The sequence below is a fragment of the Aquila chrysaetos genome, chromosome Z (assembly GCF_900496995.4).
Source record: "Aquila chrysaetos chrysaetos chromosome Z, bAquChr1.4, whole genome shotgun sequence".
Classification (NCBI taxonomy): domain Eukaryota; kingdom Metazoa; phylum Chordata; class Aves; order Accipitriformes; family Accipitridae; genus Aquila; species Aquila chrysaetos.
Genome location: NC_044030.1, coordinates 63,769,333 through 63,792,898, shown reverse-complemented (window position 1 = coordinate 63,792,898; position 23,566 = coordinate 63,769,333). Strand labels below are relative to the sequence as shown.

At 36.3% G+C, this 23,566-nt stretch overlaps 1 protein-coding gene across 3 annotated transcripts in view; it reads left to right on the top strand.

Moving 5' to 3' along the window:
* Positions 1 to 22,994, top strand: part of SREK1 (splicing regulatory glutamic acid and lysine rich protein 1) — a 42,533-nt gene extending 19,539 nt beyond the window's left edge. For all 3 annotated transcript variants that reach the window (XM_030003578.2, XM_041120706.1, XM_030003581.2), the window contains 10 exons: positions 160 to 275; positions 1,663 to 1,827; positions 2,851 to 3,029; positions 3,607 to 3,737; positions 5,224 to 5,338; positions 7,888 to 8,007; positions 10,280 to 10,819; positions 15,179 to 15,274; positions 15,756 to 15,891; positions 17,001 to 22,994. In XM_030003578.2, coding sequence (XP_029859438.1) covers positions 160 to 275; positions 1,663 to 1,827; positions 2,851 to 3,029; positions 3,607 to 3,737; positions 5,224 to 5,338; positions 7,888 to 8,007; positions 10,280 to 10,819; positions 15,179 to 15,274; positions 15,756 to 15,891; positions 17,001 to 17,153 — 1,751 coding nt within the window. In that variant the 3' untranslated portion in view covers positions 17,154 to 22,994. The remainder of the gene's footprint in view (positions 1 to 159; positions 276 to 1,662; positions 1,828 to 2,850; positions 3,030 to 3,606; positions 3,738 to 5,223; positions 5,339 to 7,887; positions 8,008 to 10,279; positions 10,820 to 15,178; positions 15,275 to 15,755; positions 15,892 to 17,000) is intronic.
* Positions 22,995 to 23,566: the final 572 nt, after the last annotated feature.

Sequence of the window (23,566 nt, the reverse complement as noted above, 5' to 3'; positions counted from 1 at the left end):
AAAAACTTAAGTTCTTATTTGTTTCTTTGTAAGGATCTGGTAGATAGATTCATTGTTATTTATTACATTTTTAAATGCAAGGGTAATTGTAAGATCATAGAAAGAGTAACATCTGTGTAGTGTTCCAACTCTGTGTAATGCTTTCATTTGCTTCTTCAGGTAAAATCCCAGATGAAGCCAAAGCCCTTTCTCTGTTGGCGCCTGCTCCTACTATGACAAGCTTGATGCCTGGTGCAGGGTTGCTTCCTATACCTACACCAACCCCTTTGACTACAGTAAGAAAAATTCAGTTGCTGTTTGATTTCTGGTTTTCTTTATTCTCAGTAGCCTTTTCTGTGTTCAGAGAACAAGAACTATCTGATCTATGGATGTTGTCCTCTTGTATGCTAGATCAGCGAGGGTTTAGCTCTGGTGCCTCTTTTGAGGGTAGATCATAAGATGTCCATGAAGTACCTTTCCTGGGTTTTTCTTTCAGATTATTGTTTTGCAAAATAGTGGGTAAATACTGATTTTGGTTGTGCCCATTTTAATTGTTGTCCTTCCCTAGACCCATAATTTGGTCCAGTGGCAGTGCTATCCACCTCCTAAAAATCTGTTAAAACATAATAGTTACATTGACACAGTTCTTTGGACTATTAAGATGCTGCATTAGGGTGCTTTTACTTGGTATCTCTACAACAGGACTTTTGACTGTTTGCCTAACAGTGTTGTCACTACAAAAAGCATCAGAGCTAGCTGCTGCTACTTCTGCTCAGTTCCCTTTTGCCTCTGTAAGCCTTTCTTGACATCAGCAGGCTGCTGTGACCTATTCAGGGAAAATTTCAAGTTAAAATAGAGTAGTTTTCTCCTTTGTTACATTGAAAAAAAAAATTACGGGTAGCTTATTGAGAATTTCTCACGCTTGTTAGAAAATTTGTTTGCTGGAAAGGCAGTTGCTTTTTGGGTGGAGAAAAAAAAATTCAAACCAGGAACTCAGCAGACCAATTTAATAGTGATTTTCAAGTTACTTTTTTTATAATATTCACCAGGAGGGATTTCAATTCCCAGTTCCAAAAATGAGAGCTCTATTGTCGTAATTCTCTAGGAAGTGACTGTGTTTGTAGGGAAAGAACTTTGACTTAATATCCTTCACATTTCAACTGTAATTAATCTTGCCTTACATGTTGTGTTTGTCCAAAAGGTACCTTATCTGTCCCTTTGGTGGACTGATATCTATTACAGAACAAATTGGTCCTGGGGACTGCAAATTCCCTTCTTCCCTTGCTGGGCAAGGGCTCAGCAGTTCCTGCTCTACTCCTAATACTTGCTGTGGCAAAAAAAAAAAAAAAAATTAGTAGTGTCTGAAGGCATCTTACTCAATTTGATTGACTGTAAGCATTAGAAATTCAAGCCTATATGTTTTCTGATTGATACACTGCATCCCTGGCCTGACCTCTTTGATAAGATCTTAAATGATAGCCCACAGAAAATCTTAACTATAGAAGGTTATTTATGGGTAGATTTTTATTCTTTAAAAAAAGTGCTCTGCTGGAACCTTAAAGTATTGCCTATATTCATTAGATTTATTTTTACAGAAATGTACAAGGCAGGCAAGTATTAACAAGTTAAGTATCTCCCACTAGTGCTTGGTTGCAAAGTGTATTCTGTTTTTGTGTTTTCTAGCTCGGTGTTTCACTTGGCACTTTGGGGGCTATACCAGCAGCAGCATTGGACCCTAACATTACAGCACTGGGAGAAATACCACAACCACCAATTATGGGGAATGTGGATCCATCCAAAATTGATGAAATCAGGAGAACAGTCTATGTTGGAAACTTGAATTCCCAGGTAGCTTTTTTTTGTGTAATGGAAATACTAAAACAAGGTTTAGAATTGTAATTCGTGAATTCTAATGTTAAAGAGTTTTCGTTAGTTGATGACAATAGGAATTGAAACAAAAAATAATATCCTTTTTGGTAACTAGTGATATTTTGAATTTTAAATGCTTCTGTGCCAATCAGATCAGACCAAACTGTGGAATTCATTCTGGCAGGATACCAGAGAAATCACACTGTAGCTGAATTCAAGAAACATGCTTATGATTGTGTGTGCTGATGAAATGTCCAGCTGGGTTGTGTTAGCTTAGCAATGCCTCAGAAGTCGTGAGATCATGGTAGCTGTTCCCCACAACACTGTGCAGTTGCTTAAGTACAGTAAGATGGAATGATGTGTCCTAGTGGAAGTTGCAAAATTAGCATAAATACCTTTGAGTTTCTGTAACTGGAAAGTTAGGTTTGTCAGAAACTTGGTTTTTCAGCAGTTGATTGAATTAATTGAAAAACTATTTGCTTTTGACTGATAGCAATATAAATATTTTATTTTGGGTTTTTTTGACTGCCAAAGTAGCTACTAGAATGTAAAAGTACTATTGATTGTGATAAAATAAAACGAGCTGGAAGCTAGTAGAAAAACAGATAAAAGCTAAGTCTTGTAATATTGTTTGGATTTTTTTTTTTTTAATTGATCAAAATTCATGGTCAGTAGCTTGTACACATGTGTGTAAGGAAACTCCTCATCAGTTATTTCAAATGAGTTGCCTGAAAAGTGCAAAATGGTGCAAATGCTTTCTTAACCTAGATGTAGGACTTCAGGGCTTGTGGTTGCATTATTCTAAATTCTAGTATATTCTTTAGATTAAAGGAAGAAAAAATACCTGTCTTTCTTAAAGTGTAACATGACGAAATTCATGTCATCTATGTAATAATGGTGAGATATCTTTCCAAAATCTGTAGCTCTTAGATTACCTGATATATTGGATAAGTTGTTTTCATTATATATTTTACTTCAGCTGAGCTCTTCGACTCTTTCTAGACTACAACAGCAGATCAGCTGCTTGAATTCTTTAAGCAAGTTGGAGAAGTCAAATTTGTGCGAATGGCAGGTGATGAGACACAACCAACACGATTTGCTTTTGTGGAATTTGCAGACCAAAATTCTGTACCTCGAGCTCTTGCGTTTAATGGAGTTATGTTTGGAGACAGGCCACTGAAGTAAGAAATTAATTATCCATATTACTATTGAATGAGAGATTTCTTTGTATTCTTATACATTTGTGATCTGATGTGCAAGAACCTGCTGTGATGAATATTTTTTCAATATAAGGACCTATTGTTAGCAAACTGGGACATTTTTATAAACTCCAGTTTCAAGGTTGTGCATAACTTTCTCTGAGAAGAATATGGATGGCATTGAGTAAAATATATTTGTATTTAATCTTGAGAAAGTGGAAGCTATAATAGTGAAAGAATCTGCGAAGTCCTTAGAACTAATTAAGCTTTCTATATAATATGTATGTGATTAGTAGGCCTTAACATAGAGATTTGATCTGAAATAGAGAAATAGATTCCTAGACTTCTGCTAGCAAATATTTTAACACAGAAATATTGTGCCACATTTATTTATAAGTGGTAAGATTTGAAAGCAATAAAAGACATTTCAGATATTTAGAACAGATGAGTGTTAGGATGAATCTGTAGTTTTGCTGAACTTTGAAGTTTTTAGTTGTTGTTTTTCATTTTCCCTTTTCAAGTGTTTGGGAGTTAAAAGTTTTATTTTACCTTAATTTAGAATAAATCACTCCAATAATGCAATAGTGAAGCCTCCTGAAATGACACCGCAAGCGGCTGCCAAGGAACTGGAAGAAGTGATGAAGAGAGTAAGGGAAGCCCAGTCTTTCATATCTGCTGCTATTGAGCCAGGTAGGTATATTATGTTCATTACCTAACAGACATGTTCTGTGTGTACCTTGGCACGTGCTTTTAAGAGCATTATCAAACACAGGAAAAGGGTACTCAAAGTGAACAATATGTGTTGGAAAAAGAGGAAATAACCAAAATTGTGTTCATGCAACAAAGCAGGGGAATGAAGCTGACTTTTTACTTCATCATGTCTTATTTTCAGATACATTCTCACTGAGTGTTTTCAAAAATGCAAAGTTAATACTTAATATTGGTGCTTTTAAAGTTCAAAGTACTTAAAAACTTTTAAAAGAGGATGCTTTATATTTTGTTTTGTTCTCCTCTAGCACCTATTAATGCCATAGTTTCATGATCAGAGGGAGCTAGTATGGTTCTGAAACCAGTAATACTATGCTTTCCTTACGTGCAGCAGGTTAATTTTGTGCCTGGGCTGTGTTCTTTTTCATGCTGGCTCAAGACTGTGTGCATCCTTGTAGCAAATGGGATCAGAGAATGAATCTGGGATAAAACTTAACATATTATAAAGGACTTTTTTTCATCCAGGTTGGTTCCCTGATCCCTGTTAACACTGAGATGCCAGGTCAAGGAGGAAGGTGTTGGTGGGTTGAGAGGTTAGACAGACATTTCAGTGCTGGTTTATGCTGACTTAAACTGATTGCAAAACCGCAACATAAAAAAATTCTCAATTTGTTAAACTTGCAGTTGGGATCCTCCTTTTTCTTTTCATCAGTGACGTTTTGTCATTCTTCTCACTAACAAACCCAGACATTGTCTTACGTAGGTTAGATAGTGTGGACTCTTGAGGGTTTTGGGGGGTTAGGGGGTGGGTGAGTATTTTCTTTTGTTTTTTAGGGTTGGAAGAAAAACGGCTCTAACATTTCCTCAATGTTAAGCAGCAGAAAAAGTCTTTTAGAATCTGAACCAAAGTCTGGTGAGGTCACTGCTAAAGGTTTCTGTTGACTTCCTGGCCTTTGGATCTAACTTTTCACCCTGTTCCCTCCATCCCTTCCTCCTGCAAAACAATGTTTGAGGAATAAAACTTCAATATTTGTGCAGTGGTTGAAATATGTAAAAATATAGAAAGTATTAATTATTATTTACATTTTATGCTTGTTTTCAAAATTACGCCCTCTAAATTCATTCTTCTCAGGTTATTAAAAAAAATAAAAAGTAATTATATTAAATAATAGACCAAGAGGAGAACATGTTGTGATCTTGTGCATTGTGGCAGCAACATAAATCCCATTCCTAATAGAGCTAGCTGTTTATAATTATCTGGTTTATGTGTACTGCTGCAGGATGGCTGCACTCAACGAGTATATGCAATGACTTTCTTGGATGTTTCTGAAGGATATTTGCAAAGAAGGAAGATGTGCAAAGAGTAGGCCCCTTGCACTATGTGTGGTACATTCCACTTGTGCCAGATTGTTAACTGGGATCTTTAAATGTTCTGAGCTTACACTGCAAAGTGGTTTTTTCCTCTCAGAGTCTGGAAAGAGCAGTGAAAGAAAAGGCGGTCGATCTCGTTCCCATTCTCGTTCAGAATCCAGGTCTAGCTCAAAATCCCGATCTAGAAGGAAAAGATCACACTCAAAGCACAGGTAGGTATGGTTTTTATTTGGACTAAGAGATCATACTGGGTTTTTTTGACTGGTGATAGTTACTGAGATTTCTTACTGAGTTCCAAGACAAGTATCCCTGTGGAGAAGATTACTGACTTACACTGAGCAGATCAGAGTAACCAGGAACTTCATCTCTGAACTGGTACTCTTTCCCTCTAAATGCTATATGTTTTCAGGATTACTTTCAGTTACAACACACTAGAGGGCATGTTTTGTGCCATGTAGCATAACCATTTCTGTGGTTTCATGGTACATTTTGTGCCATGTAGCATAATACAATTTTGTGACCCTTATTTTAAAAAGAAATAATTACCTGTGTTTTGTGGATCAAACATGTAGTTTACTGTTAAGACCCTGAGCAGATAGGCTGGTTGGTTTTACTAGTAGAAAGTTCCTGATGTCCTGAACTTCTAAACATCAAGTTAACAAATGCAGTATTTTTATTTACTGTACTGTAGATGTAAAGCTATGGTTTTTAAAAGCAGAAGAAAAAGGATTTAGGGGCAGTTTTTCATTTTTCAGATTTTGTTTGGTTTGCTAAATTTGTTCGGTCCTGAAACAGGTTTTGGAATGTGGGAGGAAATAAAATTACTAGATCACCTTTAAATAATACCCATTAAGGTTTTTCCAAGAGTGAGGCAGTCTTGCTCTGTGAGATGTACAAACGCCTCCTGAAATGGTTCAGATTCTTTCAATGTCAGGAATGTCTTTTGAGCATTTACGTAATCAATCTAAAGATATTTGGCTACATTAAGTAACAACAACAACAACAACAAAAAGACATTTAGAATGTATTTGACCTTTAAAAAGCTGAGTGTTGTCAGTGTTGCAGCAACAGCTCTGTTGTATCCTTTCATCCATCATCTTTTAACAAGGTAACTTGAATTCATTTAGATACAGAAAAGATTGCCAGAGGGAGTTATCATCAATTATACTACCAAACAAATACAATATAAGTACAGGCTTCAGTTTTGCAATAGTGAGACACCACAGGACATGTTCTCTAATGACATCAAAATACTAGGTACCTTTTTAATGCAAGAATAATAATTATTGCTTGCTTCTCTGCTGTTTCCCTAACTCAGGACATAACTGAAAAACAGTCTTTGTCTTGTATAACACTGCAGTAATGTTGGTAATATTTTGTATTGACACAAACCGAATTGATTTTTAGAAGATAAACATACATTTTTTTACTTATGGAAAACCTGTGCTTTAAACTGTTCATAGTTTTATATATATATAAATATGTTTCTAAATGATTTACCACTGCTACTGTTAGTTTTGAGAACATGCTGAAAGAAGGCCAGTCTGATCTGTTGAGGCAACTTCATCCCTATGAATAAACTATCCTTTCCACTTCCTTGTTTTACTGTTTTATAAAACACTTAAATCGTTTTCATCTCTATGATACAAAATTTATTCAAGGTCTTATTTTGACTCAATTTTAATTAATTTGCCCTGTTAGTTTGTATTTCTGCACTGATAAGCAGAGCAAAGCTGTAGGTAAAAAATGGTTGCCTCTCCTCTTGGTATATATTACTCTGTGTGTCTTGAGCTGCAGAAGACAGGTGGAGCTGGTATTTTTTGTACCTCCCTGTTCTTCAGGATTTATTGAATAATATACATGGCCTTTCTGTCTTTGGTAAGTTAAACTGCATGGTACCTTAACCTCTCAGGCAAAGTATCCAATGATGTGGTTTTTTGAAACTTAATGTTCAAATTCAGCTTTTTATTTTTGCTTTCCTAGGGAGTGTGATCTTTGAAAAATAGGGAATATTTTGGAAAAAAAGAATAGAATAATATTTAAAAGTCTTATTTTCTTGATCAAATCTGTGACTATACTATATATGTTTATTGGAAGACTTTAATTGGATTTTTATTAGAGTATCTGCAAATTATTTGCATATCATACAGTAAATGCTCATTCCTTTCCTTGAGAATTGTTACAGTTGAAATCCATGCTAACAAATCCTTTCAACTGAAAGGGTAACTTGGCTAAATGCTGAGCCACAGACAGTGGGGTTTTTTTTTGCTTTGGTTTGGTTTTTTTTAAAGTTCATTTAAATTGTGTGGCTGGAGAACAATGCAAAAAGAGACCAGTTAAAGCCATCTTTCTTCAGTGACCAAGACTGCAATAAGTGCCTGGGCCTGGGAAAGAAACAAAATGTAACTAACTATTTTTACAAGCTGCTAGAAGTGTGTCTATTTTATGCACTGTAATTTACTAAGGACAGCTATCCTAATATGATATGAATTTATATTTTCCAGAATGTTCATGCAGGTTATTGTGAAACACGGGTATTACTTAAATGGTGCATTGTTTCAAAGGAGGACATGTGCACCTTGTGAAGCATAAAGTATCTATATTTGCAAGAATGTTGGTAGGCAGTATATTACTGAGGTGTAACTTGTTACATGATTTTATGTAGTGAGGCAAGATTTATGTTTTTTTTCCTTTGTTGGTTGACCTAATTTTTATGAAGTTTCAATATTAAAGTATTTTTCCTCTGGCATTGTTTGTATAGAAGTAGATCTGGCAACAGATCACTCTCAAGACACAAGGACAGACGCAGATCCAGAAGTCCCCTGAAAAAACGGTCTAGGTCCAGGGAAAGGCGGAAATCAAGAAGTCGCTCACATTCTCGGTGAGTTCCATTCCTAAGAAATTATACTGTTCTTCTTAGCACACAGTACAGAGTTTTTGAAAAAAATCTTAACAAACCTTTTAGGTGCTGGAATCTCTAAATGCTTTACCCTGTCCTTAGCCTTTGTCTGTGGGACAAAAGAATAGAAAATAAATTTAAATGCTGAGTGTACTGGTTTGGGCTGGGATAGAGTTAATTTTCTTCATAGTAGCTCATATGGTACCTGCGGGGGTTAAACCACCACACTAAAGTACCTAAACTTTGATAGTCTGGTCTACATTTATACCAATGTGCAAGCTGACCAAAAATAGGTACCTTTAATTGCCAAACTTTAACCAATAGATTAGGAATCTTCTGTGTAGCCTGTGCAACCCACAAAAAAGTGAATGATGCTTGTTTGATCTATATCAGTTGAGAAGGTTGGATCCAGGCTGAACTCGATCCCGCATTTGGAGAATGTGTATAAAGTTTTTGTGCATGAGCTTTTATTTTTGCCTTTGGCTATCTCATATTGGCCATATGCTGCTGTGGGTACAAACGTATGTGTCTGTTATATGGCATATTTGCATTTCAGGATCTAATGTATCTATATTTTACCTAGTCTATTAATCTTTAAGTCTGATCATCTAATTATAGAACTGTGAAATTCCAGCAAGATAATAGCATAATTTTCTGAGGGATGAAGTAGTGGATAATCACAAAACAAAAGTGCCTATGAATGTAGCTTCATGAGCAGAAGTCTTGGTACTTTTCTTTCTGTTTCATCCCTGTAATTCCCCTGATTCATTTAAAGGGAGGTTCATACTTAGGTTGTGCAGTTGCCTCTTGTTTTTTGAGGAAAGAAGTTGTATGGGAAAGAGAACTGCAGATCTGTGGACCTCAGTGGAAACAGGAATAGGCTACATATCTAGCTGGGCTTTATTGATGGATCCTTTTGATTCTCGGTTGCTGTTGTCTGGACCTTCTTGAGATATCTGGAAGGGGCAAGTCAATGAAATCTCTGTGATAAATTAACTGGAAGGCACTTCTTGGGTCATTGTGAGACTCTGCTATTGCAGGGATTGCATGCTGTTTCATCTTTATGATCTTACATTCCTTCTCTGAGCGTTCTAAAGAAGTATTTGTCAAAACCTGATGGGAACCAAAGTTCTCAGGTCACAGAGCATACCACAGCCTACTATTTATTAGCAGTTGAGAGGAAGATACAGCCAAACGCTTCTGTTGAAGAAAGGTGGGGGCTGTGCTTAGGACCTTTCATGTGTGAAGGAGTCTCTCTGAGAATCTTTAAAAATCCTAGAATAGGTACCAATACCAATAGACACAGCAAATTCTGTAAGTCTGGTTCTCTTGGACATGTAAAAGCCTGCTAATCAACTTCTCTTGTGCTTTCTCCTGTTCCTCTTTCTGAACAATTGTTCATTTTCATGGCCTAGAGGCAGGTCTAGGAGTCACTTGTCTCTCTGCTGGAAAGGAGAGACAGGGGCTCGCACTTCCAAATAATATTGTACCAAATGTAATCTTCCAGCTAAAGCTGTGATCTAATCAATTTTTGTTTGGCTTGGCGACTAGAACATCAGTTGGAATTTTCCTCACTGTTCTTCTTTTTATGAGCATGTATCATTCTGCCTGTCCCAAAGAAGCTGACTTGTTCTGTTATCCTTGCTTCTGTTTTTAGTGTATTAAAAAAATTTCAGTAATTTTCAAGTTCCTAATGACATTACAGATGATTGAATTGTCTTTATTGAGTTTAGACAGAATGTGTTTGGTGAAATTTTATCCTGTTTTTTTTTTTATTTCTGTGTATTGATTGTTGTTGGACTTCCAAGCAGTTCCAGGATATCTGTGTGAGAGAACACTGTAGAATAAAGACTTGGTTATTATGCAGTCCATTTTATGTGGACACACTTTTAGTAAAGTGGATTTGCAGATTTTAGAGTTCATCTCCTGACAAAATGTAGAAACTAATTTATGTATGTATAATAACGTAACTGTGAGGTGAAGAGACATATTCTCTCAAAGTGTAATAACATCGCCCTGAAGATCACAGTTTGATTTGATTTTGGCCTCCCTTTCTGCAGTTTGGTTTCCAAATTTTTCCTGGCTATGTAACCTTTCCCTCATGGTGAACAGAATTAAAATACTGAATAATTACTATTTTTCAACACAGACGCATACTTTATCTTGAGCAATTTATGTATGCTAAAGAGTTAGTTGTAATTTTAATTGGAAAGTTCAATGGTGAACTAATGGATTTGTGTTTGGCTTTTCACAGGGACAAGAAAAGAGACAAAGAAAAGGTCAAGGAAAAAGAAAAGGCCAAAGAAAAGGAGAAAGAGAGAGACCGAGACAAGGAGAAGGAGAGAGACAGAGACAAAGACAGGGAAAGAGAGCGAGATAAAGAGAGAAACAGGGAGAAGGACAGGGAGAGAGATAAAGAGCGAAACAAAGATCGAGATAGAGTCAGAGACAAAGACAGGGATAGGGACAGGGACAAGGATAAGGACAAAGATAGGGACAGGGACAAGGACAAGGAAAAGGAGAAAGATAAGGAGAAAGAAAAAGACAGAGAAGAGGTAGATGAGAACAAAGAAAAAGAAGAGATTGAGAAAGAAGGAGAGAAGGACAGAGAGAAGATTAAGGACAAGGAGGGAGATAAGGACAAAGAGAAGGACAGAGACAAAGAAAAGGAAAAAGATGGAGATAAGGAAAAGGAGCGAGAAAAAGAGAGAGATGATAAAAAGAAGAAAGATAAGAGATCCAGAACACCCCCAAGAAGCTATAGCTCTTCAAGAAGATCTCGTAGCTCCAGCAGGTTTGTTTAGAATTCTTTCATGCATTTTTTGACTTGTCAGTTCAGTGAGGCACCATCCTAGTTTTTATGTATCAATATCAGCATGTCTCTTACTAATCAAATTTGTATTATTTCTGTTTTGTAGATTTTCCTATAAAGTAAAATCTATTACAAAGAGCTCTGTATGATGCCTGATAGAACGTTGTTTCTTTTTGGGCTGCTGGTGCTTGCCTTTCACGTAACTGTATAGCATAGTCCTTGAGGACAGTAAGGAGATGATTCTTGTGCCATTTCTCTGCGTTGGAGCCATCCAAAAGTTCTGATAAAGTGACTTCACACATCATCTTTGTCCTGATGAAAGTCTGAGTCACTATCCCATAGTTCCTTGGTTACTTACATACTGTACAGTGTTGGTCTGTAGATCTTACGAATAGTTGGGTGATAGTACTTGCCACTCTTCAGCTGGATGGCTGAACAACAGGAATCAAGCATGTCACTTGGCTGGCTAGCCATTCGGAATGTGAATGTATCTCAGTTGGAAGATAAGGATACCTTGTTTAGCTGGTTAGATGGCCAGGTACAAGTAAAAAGTAACATTCCTTAATGATGCTGATAGTAAACAGGAAAACATTCAAGTTAATGTAGCTGTTGTTTTTGCCTCTGAGGGTGGCTAAGCTGGGTGGAAGTCTGGATAAGTTCAGTACAGCAAAAGGAGACTGTGAGATCTATTATAAGCTCTGTAAGTGGACTAACTCAAGCATATTCTAAAAGCATTGCGGCTAATAAGTTCAGAAGCTTTGGTGGAAACAGTGCTTTCTGAATACCTCAGGTATTAGGGAGTTCAGTAATATCGCATGTCAAATTCAGATACCAAATTTTATCTGTTACCTTGAGAGAAAGAAATGCTGGATGAATTGGAAAAAGTTCTACGTATTATAATCATTTCACCGGACAAAAGCAAAATTGCCATGGTCCTCAAAATTCAGGAGTTCATAGTTCATATAAGGCAGAAAAGGGTGTAATGGTTTCTGAAAATTCTATTTGCATTATATGTAATGTCCATGTTGTTTTGGAGGTTTATGGGCAAAATACTGTGGCTTCTTTAAGCGTATGCAGCTTCCTATTTTAGTGCATTTTTAACATTATTTCATGGGTTAAAGAACTACGCGGAGCAGAGGTAGCTCTGCCAGCTCTGAAAACATAACATTTTCTGTCTGTAGGCCTCAGGAGTGTTGAACTAAGTAAGTGTCGAAAAAAGATTTTGACAAATGTGTAGCTTATATAAGAACCTTGGTGGAAGATCCAGTTCCTAATGTCAGATAGCAAGTGTAGTTAGCTGGATGTTACCAAAAATTCATACTCTAGTTTGCAACAATTATGCTCCCCTTTAAGAATCATGCTATTTAAGAAAGCGCCATGGAAGGCTCAAATGCCATGTACTTGGGCAAAGAATTCTAGTGAACATCAGTGTGCATCTTTTCTAGTGGGCTCACAGTACAAAACCCTACTTAATATGAAGTTAGTTTCTTTTATACAGATGTTACTAAACAAGGACAGTGTTCTTTTGAAGATGGAGGATGAGAGAAATACACTTTTTTGTATGGATTTACAATTCTTTTTTCAGATACAGCGTTATCCTTAGAGTATCAATACTGGGGCCAATATTGTTGAACATTTTCATCAGTGGCCTAGACAGTGGGACAGAGTGCACCCTTGGCAAGTTTGCAGACAATGGAGAGCTGGGGGAGGGGCTGGTACACCAAAGGAGTGTGCTGCCATTCAGAGAAACCTCAACAGACAGGACAAATGGGCTGATGGGCATCTCATGGATTTGAACAAAGAGAAAGGCCAAGTCCTGCACCCAAGCAGGAATAACCCCGTTGCACCACTACAGCGTGGGGGCTGACTGACTGGAAGGCTGGCTGGCAGAAAAGGCCCTGGGGGTCCTTGCAGCAAAGGCCAGTGGTATGCTGAGCTGCATTAGGCAGAGTGTTGTGAGCAGGTCAAGGAAGGTGATTTTTTCCCCTTCCTCAGCACTGGTGAGGTCACATCTGGAATCCTGTGTCCAGTAGTGGGCTCCCCATTACAAGAGACACACAGACATACTGGTATGAGTCCAGTGAAGGGCCACAAAACTGATAAAGGGCTTGGAGCATTCTCCATACAAGGAGAGACTAAGGGAGATGGGATTGTTTAGCCTGGAGAAGAGAAGGCTGAGGGGGCATGTTATCAATGTTTATGAATACCTAATGGGAGAGTGTGAAGAAGACAGAACCAGACTTCTCAGTGGGGGCCAGTTACAGGCTAAGAGGCAGTAGGCACCTACTGACATATGGGAAATAAAGGCTTTTTTCTAATGTTTAAATTGTGTTTTTTTCTGGGCAAACTGGAACCAGTTACCCTGAGAGACTGTGGAGTCTCCATCCATGGAGGTATTAAAAATCTGTCTGGATGTGGGCCTGAGTAACCTGCTCTAGTTGACCCTGTTTTAAGGTGGGGGAGGGAGAGATTGAACTAGGTGGTCTGCAGAGAGCTCTTCCATCCTCAGTAATTCTGTTATTCTCTGAAAAGTAATTGTAAATGGGTTGGGCTACAGGGTCCCAGTTAGCTTGCATTTAGGGATATCTGTTTACTTTGGTAATTGACATTGCCTAGTTGAAATGGTTACAAACCCTTCTGGAGAAGATAATCCAACAAACTGGCATTTTCAGCTGCCTGGATTTACAGTGCAGCACTGAGTTGGGACTGCTGATCCTTCACCTGATGAGTGTAAAATATTGGACAAATCGTCATCTTTCTGGGGAATAGGGGAAGGTGGAAGGACCTTCTAAGAACTAGGTGGCAACTGACCTCGCTTCACTGACAGACAGCATACAAGTACTAGAAATCAGATGGCTATTTGTGATTCCTAGCTGAAGGAAGAGACACAGACTAGAGGAAGAAGAGGATCTGGCTCCTTTTCCAGCAGACATCTACAGGCTAGCAGAGGGGATAGGTACAGAATGTTACTTCTGTGTTACGATTAAGAGACACAGGATCACTATCAAAGTATTCAGACTTGTTTTTTCTTAAATTTTGCTGTATTAGTATTGCTTAAGAGCGTTAAAAGAAACACACAAAAATCTTTGTCTAGACAAATGTAATAGAGATGGGAACAAATACTGTCAGACACAGTTGTAGTTCTTCAACTTGCAATAAGAAAAGCAGAAAACAAAATCATTAAGAAATTTTTTTCTGTGCAGCTTCATAAGGTTGTGGTAGATGATATTGTCAGAGTATCAATCTAGATAGTGATACTAAGCATATCTTAAAATATCCTTTTGTAATTTATCTAATAACTGTTCATTTCTTGGCCTTTCTAAATATTGAAGATAAATATTCACACCTAATGGTGTGAATTGCAAAAGCAGGTACACATAATTGTGGCTTTTGTGCCATATCTTGAACTGTCCTCTCAATTACTTTTTAACTTCCCTATTTTCATTTGATGGTTCTTCCTGTCCGGTTTTCCTGCTCTATGAAGAGCTGATAGGAAAAAATAAACTTTCTTTGACAGAGATGGGTTCTACGTTTATGTTGAATGAAGCTTTACTGGCTCAGTTTTTGCTTTATTTTAACATGTGCCTCAGCGTGTTTGCAACCAGTTGTTTAATGTTTAGTTCTATGCAAGATGAAGACTCCATAATAGCAACGTCAGCAAATCTCATATATCTATGTAAAACAGCTGTTTTGTAAAATACTACGAGCTCTTCAGTGTGTTAGAGAATGATAACGTTCTGTCTGCTGAGCAAGGACTGCTAGGGAAACAATAGGTATTAACTAACTTATTCTGATTTTGACAACAGCTTGAGCTTCATTTTGCACTGCTTCTAAACCAATAGGACTGCTAGCGTATGTATTTAGGAATTAAACTTCAGTCAGGCTGAACTGAAATTACAGTGATCTTCAGGTTGTAATGTTACATTTTGAACTTCATATTGCTCAAGTTATGCCTTTTGTCTTACTGTGGCTCTTCATTCAATTGGGTTCTTTTCCTGACTGAAGGAACTCTTACTTAATACAGGATTAGTGAATTCAGTGTGTTTCCATTGTTATCAGGTATAAATACAAGCATGTGAGGATAAAAAAAACCCCTAAAATCTGAAAGGGCACAATCTTTTTTTTCCCCGCTTCCAGCCTCCCCTTTCCCATCAAACTGAAACATATGAAATTTTTTTTTTGCTTTGTACAGTTCATATATTGGTGGTGGTATATATTGTTAAATTCAGGGATATTTACTTAGTTGTTGTGTCCAATCATTTTAAGAGCTTTCTGTTTTTATCTGGTTCCTGAGTTTATTATTTTTATTCTTTGATAATCTTTAATTTCTTGGTCCTGTAGAGAAAGGCGTAAAAGGAAGAGTAGAAGTTCCTCCAAGTCTCCTAAAACATCCAAAACAACAAAAAGAAAGTCTTCACGAACTCCTTCTCCAAGAAGGTCAGTTTGATGTAAACATAAAAGTTAATGAGCAGTAAAAGAGGAAGAACTTATAGTATTTTCATTGTTTTACTGCCTTTGCACTGATCATCTCAGATGATTTCAGTTGGTCAGTGTGATTCAGTTTTAATTTAAAACAAAACCAAATCAAAACAAAAGCCTTCACGGATTTGAGCTTTGGTATGCTTTCAACTACAGAGTTTCAAATCTGTCAACAATGCAAATTTGCTTCAAATCAATAAAAGCCCTTTATCGGATACAGATTAATTTTTCTCTTTGCAAATACCATGTGTACTGAACATATGTATTCTTCAGCTCTCTTCAGTCAAAAAATCCCCTTGTCTTTATGAAGGGGGTTTTGTTATGTTTGGGGTTGTTTTTTTTGAAAACCCACAGATGAGAGTTTAGTTTGCAGTTAAATGGTTTGAAGCTTGTTGCTGTTGGATCAAATTCTGATTTGACTAAAAACTTTCTTAAACAGAAACAAGAAAGAAAAAAAAAGAGAAAGAGATACAAATAATGAAAGAAGAGAAAGAGAACGCTCCACCTCCAAGAAAAAAAGTAGTAAAGAAAAAGAGGGAAAGGAGAAATCTGACAAAAGCACCACTACTTTGAAGGTAAGCTGTGTGACCAAGTGATAAGCAGAGTTAAGTGGTGCTAGTGGAGCCATTATTGAAATTCATTCCCTTCTTTTTCTTTCTTTTCCTCCTCCCTTCTTTTTCTCCTGTTGTCTTAACAAATTATTACCATTTGGGTCTAGCCTTTACCAACTGGAGACCTACAATTGGTGTTAGTGGGCCAGTTGGATAAGTCTGCGTGTTTGAACTTCACTGGACTTGTAGGAGCTTGTGTGAATAGGTTACAGAAACACTTTGTTTTGGTTTCTCTTTCCTGTTCTGTGCCATATGGTAGGACTTGGCTGGCTGCCTATTTGTATGAGCCTGCAGAAAGCAGACTGTGTAACTATGGAGCAGCATTCAGGGGCAGCTTGGCTGTCAAGCTGAAAAGATTACTTTTTTAATAAACTTTCACTTTGCAGTTCAGCTTCTGCCTAGTTGCTTTAGTCCTGGTCTGCATGTTGGACTCTGCAGTAGTAAAGTTGAAGAGTTGGGGAAGAGTGGTATGGGATTTTCCCCTGCAAAATAGAAGGTGGTGTGAATAAGAAAAGAAACATCTTCAAATTGTTTAATCTCAGAATTTGAAAAGCAGCATACCTTTAAAGAGCAGTTTGTTGTACTCAGAATTATTCAACTGTTATAAAACAGCTGGTTTAGGTGACTCTGTCCACGTGCTTAAGTATTATCTTACCCAAGAATTCTCTTAAAATGCGTCAGATACCTGACAAAAAATATGAAAGAAAAAATGTAATTCTATTTTATTTAGAAAATACGGTGAAATCTTAATTTCTGGAGCTGTTTCTCATAGGTGCTATGATGCTGCTTGTTCTGTTTTTCTGCATATTGATGATAAAGACAGATCACTTTATGGCAATAATTTCTTGGATGATGGGTTGTTAGGAATGCCTAGCTTCATCCAATTGAAAAGAAAGTTTTGAAAAAAGAAGAAAAGAAGAGAAGCTGACACCTCAATTCTAAAAATTTTTGAGACAAGACAGGCATGTCAAAATTGAGACAATAAAAATATTGGAGTCAATAAAAGTATTGGAAGTCATATGCTGTAATGCTAAGAATATGATTTTTTTGTAAAATAATTTTATCTTTGGTAGGACAAAGATCACACTAAAGAGGATCAGAATTCAGAAATTGACAAGGAAGTAGACAACAGAGATACACAAAGGACAGATGAAGTCAAACTACAGCACAATGGGAACTGTCAACCAAATGAAGAAAATCTCTCAATTAAAATGGAAGAGGTTTAAAGCAAAGACTGGACCTCTGATTCAACTAAGGAATGAAATCCAAAGCTTTTTATTTCCTAGAATGAGGAAGAAAATGTCAAAGCAATCAACCTGAACGTGTTGATAGTACTAGTAGCTCTTCCAGTTCTTGTGATAGCTTTGTTGTCTTCTTGCTGTAAAGCAAGAGAGCACGGAGCAGTAGTTATACCATGAAAAGGCAGATGCCATCAGAACTATTCATCTCTGAAAATCCATGCATTTCCATCATGGCTGTACTTATTTGTAAAATGATTTATGTTAAGTTTTACCATAAGCTGTTACAAATAAGTAGAAACTGAAAGATGTAAACCAGTACTACCCCAAAAAAGCTGAAGATATGCATTGAAGGTTGTTTAAAATACTGCTTGTTGATGAATTTTGTATTGTTTTAGTTCATGGGTTAAAAAATCCACAAAAACTTCCATGTGTACTGTTTGATGTGCTTGGAAATGGTGCAAAAATATACACACTTTCTTTTGTTGTAAATGACAACTGTAGGAAAAGGGTTTTTAAACATAAACACAGTTTGACAGTTTTTGTGTTAAATACCCACTGACTAGTATATTTTTTATTTGCTCACTGCTTGAGATTCTTGGGGTTTATTATTTAAAAGGATTTCTCTACTAATATCCCTAAAATTAATATTTCTTTTAAAGTATTTGAACAATGCATGCTACTTCTTGTTCCTAAAAGGGACATTGCCATGTTATAGATAATAGGTTAGCTTACTGCGTTATTTTGGGGTTGTTTTGTTGTTTTCTTTTGTCCTTCCAGAATTGAGCACATCTCTATGAAGTTATCAGAACTTACAGCTTTGTTTTCAGCTGTACTGCAGTGTGTCTGTTCAGCTGCATATAGTACAGGTGCCATTACGAAAATAAACTTTTATGTGTTTTAAAAAACATGGGAGCACAAGCAGAAGCTTTAGTGCCTTCTTAAAATGTGGTATTTTCTAGAAATGTGTATGTGCTATTACTCATTTTCATCTAGATTTTACATGATCTCTATTGCTATTTTGCCACCACCATACTGTAGACAAGAATGCGAGTGGTTTGTCAGAATGGTTGTTTGATTCACTTGTTAAAATACTAAAGCTCCATTTTTACTTTAATTTTTTATTTTTAGAAGAGATTTATAGATGAAAGCAAGGATGCAATTTGGGGACCACCACTGTACAAAAGTAGTAGCAGAATACAAAGCATTTTCTGATCACCTGCATCAAAGACAGCCCTTTAGATATTTATCTACATTTGGATGGCCTTAATTGTTACCTCTCCATCATCTTCTCTGATACCTGTTGGGTGATATAAAAGGAATTGTATGCAAAGAAGAGGGGATAAATAATTTTGGGAAAAAAGTTCTAATTTACACAGGAGTTATATGGTAGAGGTTTTTTTTCATTCTCTGGGGAGAAAACATGTAAGAAGAGAATGACAAAGCAAGTATTTTTGTCAAGGTAAAACATGGCTTGTGTTTTCCGAACTAATTTAATCAGTTACATGAGATTTCTTAAAGAGTCATACCTTTAAAACTTACTTATACCTAAAATCGAGTAGAGTATTTTTAATACAACTTAATACAATCAAATGACTTAATTGCCTTACCTCATAGGAAGTTATTTCTTTCAGTTAAAATAAAAAACTTCATAGCATATTAACTATTTGCTTTCAGTTTGTTTTTCTTTTCCTTTGCATAGTTAATTCTCAAAAAAAAGCGTATTACAGGGGATGAAAAATTTGCCCAGTTTCTAAGGTAATGAAACCCAGTTTGATTGTGAAGCTGCTTAATCACTCTTCATTTTCGATAGAATTTAATGTTCTTGCCACTGTGTACATTTAAGACTATAGAAAATGCTTTACCATGTAAAGTATAGACAGTCATTTTTGTGATGTTTAAGCCACATGCTGTTGGCTGGTAAACAGCTTATTCTGATAAAGGAGTGACAAATCTGTATGCTTACAGAAGACTGTGAAGGATTGTGTCTTGCAACAACAGCTGTCTTATTTATGATGTGTAAGTAGCATAGAACAAAGCGATTGTTTGTATACTTGCTATCTTTGGTACCATTTCACTAATAAAATTAAGTATTTTAGAGGGACATTTCTGCTGGTACATACTTACTGAAGGAATATTTTTGGTTACCTGGTCTTACTCACACAGCTTCTTTGATTTGAAATGTGGATACCAGTGAAAATATACATGTATTATTTATAGTATCTTTGAAAAACGAAGTTTCTCCTTTGGGAGGAATTAGAATTCTTGCCAGTGTATCGTATTTCAGCTGGTACTAGTTTGATTTCTTGAATTTTGTTATCCTGAAATTGCATAGCTCTATTAGATATCAGTTACAGAATATGTAAAGGATTGTGTACAGTTAGCTGAGAAACATGCCTTTGGAAATTAATAGTTAAGGGTGGCAGCCTTACTAGCTAACTTACGACGTGTAAGTCCATATGCAGCACACTTATATTGTATGTGAACTAAAGGTTTCCTTACAAAAAGTTTTTTTCCTAAAAAAAGGTAAAAAAAAAACCCAAAACAACCAATCACCAAACACACAAACACACCTCAACTCATATTCTCTGACAAATGCTGTATTTTCTGGTTTTGCATTGTAAATACTGTGCAGATCTGTGAGGTAGTTAAGTTCTGTCTATATGTGTTAGGTGTTTTACAGTTCCTCTCTTCCTAAAAAGCCACTACTAGAGAGCTATTATTCTGTAAAATGGCTATCTCTGCAGAGAGTAGCTCATTTTTAAGCCGGTAGTGTAGCACAATAATGAAGTTCCTGCTTGGTCAAACAGGATTGTGTGCATCATCCATTAAATGTGTCCATCTTCCACTGGAAGTCCATTGCCTTCATCGTTAACAAGTTTGCATGCTGAGCTGCTGTGTCAGATTGTTTGGTTTTGCACTTTATAAATGAGATTAAATTGAGTGGAGGTTTTGAGAACACTGTAGTTCATGATAGCTGTATTGTTTTAAATGTAACTTCGAGTCGGCCTTTATTTGAAAATGTTGTGACTTGTAATTGCTCAGAAAAGTGATGATATGGTGCCGTTTTGCTAAGATGATGTAAAGCACTTATGCATAAGCTTCTGTTAGCGACCACAGTTACTTCACAGCAGTGTTTCTGGATAATAGATAGGATTTTTCTTTGGGTTTTGAAAGAAGGTAGCCAAAGACAGCTGCTGGTGGATGAAACAGGATGCCAAGCTCAAAATGAAGGTGGCTGTGACTTAGATAAATTCATTGAAGTCAATAGGTTTACACAGGTGTGAGGGATGAAATTTTGTTTGCAAACACTAATGGTAGTATGGTATGTAAAGAATAGCAGTCTTCATATTTCAGAACTAGAACTAAGAGGGAAAAAAGCACTTCAGTTGGAAACTACAAACATCTGAAGGATACCTGAGAAATCGGTGAGATGTGGGTTCTGCCTACTCCTTAGTCACCTGCTATTTTTTTAATGGCAGTTTCAGATAGATATATGTGAACAAGCTTTACATTAGCTGGCTAACAGCAGCAACCTATATGCACAGCTTGGATTCTGAAATGAGCTGTGGCCAGTTGAGTGTGTTTACTCTGCTGCAAAGAAGGTAAATTCTGTAGTCTGTAGCATGCTTTCCATTGCTTGCTAGTGTTTTCTGGCCCAGTTACTTCTGAGGCAATACTTGAAATTACTTCTAAACTCTGCAAATCTGTTTGTTACATGGTAGCTTTTCTGTGTTGCCCTTAGCTTGTGCTTGTATTTTGTAATAGTTAAGAGATTAAGGGATTTCTGTGATTTTGTTTTGGTCTAAGGAAGAGATAATAAGTTAAGGCTGCTTTGTATGGTACGAATTATTGTATACTTCATACTTGTCCTTATTACTGTGTTATTTTTTTCATTCACATGTATGATGGTTGCAAGCAGTGATGCCATAGTGATGTGTGTATCTTCTACTTTTAGGTCTGACGCATCTGCATCACTGTCTTTTTGTTAGTTTGTAATGAAACAAGGTTAGAGTTCATGTATTTTAATTTTACTAGCCATTCACTTAGAGAAAAAAAAGAACAGACAAAAATAATCTTGAATTTTGTAAATGTTAGTGTGAAAATTGCATTATAATGGTAAAACAAATGATGTTAAAGATATGAATTCTGGACAATGACTTGCGAACTGGGGCATATCATGGGTCCCGCCTGCCACTTGGTGGTACTTTCAGTTTTATAGCAATCAATTACTGCCTTAGGTGTTATCATAATTTTAAAAGTGAGAATTGGACTTAGTGACACAAGTGCTGAGATCTGTAAATTGCTAAAATAATGTAAATCTGTAGGTGCTTAGTTCAGAGAGATGTAGTTTTCTCACCAGAGATTGGAGTGTGGACAGTTGAAATCTGTAGATATCGTTAAGTGTTATTACCTAAAGAGAATCTAAAACTTAATTTTGTTTGCTAATATGTAAACAGAAAAAAAGTTTTCAGCCTGTACCTTAGGTTTATTTTTATATGTTGAAAAGTTAATTAAAATAATATTGAAAACTAAAAGCACTGGACAAAAGGGAATTTTTTTTTTTTATGTAACAGAAATACACTTTAAATTGTGTTTAATTTTAAACTCTTACAATATGTCTTTGCATGCCATGTTTATTTTTATTTCAAATTCAAGAATGCTTCATTTGTAGGTAAGTCCTGTTGCAGGATCTGAGCATGTTAGTATGGGGATTTCTTCTGTATTCTCTTCAATATAAAACAGCTTAATAAACTTGTCTGACCATATGTGGAGGCAGCTACTTTCCCCCTAGTTTGAGGAGACACAGCTCTAACACTTCGATTCTGTATTGTTTAAGTAAATACTTCAGTTGAGAAGCCTTCTACGAACTTCAGTTTTCACAGTATTTTCTGAAACTGAACTCTGACTATCCAAGAGGGCAAAAATTTTTTTTTTAAAAATTGTCGTGACAGCTTTATGATTTTTGAGCTTAATACAGGAGAACATGGACAGCAAAAAATGGGGTTTTAGCTGTTTATATATTTTCTTCTAGAAAGTTTCAGCTTATACTTTTTTTTTAATTCATTAACATTTTTTATGTTAATCTAGTGCCAAATTTGATGTAATACTAGAGTTTTTTGGTGTAGAAAGTATGTTCTATACTAATCTTTTTAATCAAATTATTATTCTCCATCGAAAAGGTTACATGTGTCTCTTTTCGCCTGAAAGACTTACTAGCAGTGGTAAAAGAATAATTTCATCTTCCTTTCACTCAGTCCTTGATGTCATTGATGAGCCTGCCAGTTAAGTAGCGTTCTTAGAAGTTGTTGCTCTACTCAATAAAATCTTCCTTAGTGCAAAGATTTAGAACTACTGCACTGATGAGTAAATCATGGGCCGCTTAGAAATTGCTACTTCATAAATACATAATTTTCATAGTAATTTAATCAAAGAAATGAGTGATCTGCTCTGGAAACATCAAGAGAGTAATTTGATATGCACAGTTCATGTAGTCTTACGAGTAGCTCCTTTCTGGTATTTTTCCCACTGATATAGGAGCTATGACTAATTTATTATACACAGCACCTATCACAGTCTGGGTTCAGATACACCTGGGGAACATAAGCACTACAGCAGCAAAAATATTATTTCCCTTCTCTAAATTCAGTATTTCTGGTAATAAAGTAGGTCTTCTAAGTTTAAACATACAACCAAACTTGTTCCATGTTGGTAGAGTATATTTTTGCATTAATGAAACAACTGTGAAATGGTACAAGTAAAGAAATGTCAAATGCTGCTATTATGTTGTAGTTATTTTTGTAAATAAACAATGTCCCAAAGTTTTAATGGTGTCATAAACTCACTTCCACTAGATTTGGATGAGATACAGCAAATGACTGAAGCAATTCTCTCCCACTGCCCCCCCCTTCCCTCTCTCCCTCCCTCTCTCTTTCTCTCCCCCAGAGAGTCAAGTGCTTTGTAACCAAGTCTGTTGGACTGATACTGACAAGAATATTGCAGGAAAGCTGGTGGGGGGGTTAAGTAATTGAATGTACCGTCCCTGTTTAGTTAAAGAAGAGACTTCTGAATCGCCTGGCTGAGCAGGGGATTTTCTTCTCCAGAGAAAACTACCATAGTTCCACCAAGGAGAGCCTGTCACTTCTAAAAAGTAAGTTAATAAATGTGGCCGTAGAGAAGTGTATGTCAAAATTCCTTTTTTTTTTTTTTTCTTTTCTTTTCTCTTTTAAAGTAGGATCAGGAGTTCATGCAGAGCTGACATTAACAGTACATGTCAATTTATTGTCATGGATATTTTCATATTAAAAGTCACTGTTTTCAGTGCTTAAGCTTCTCTATTGCTTTGCGTAATGTGTAAGTAAATAAACAGCAGTGATTAAGGAGCAAAGGTTTGAGATGTG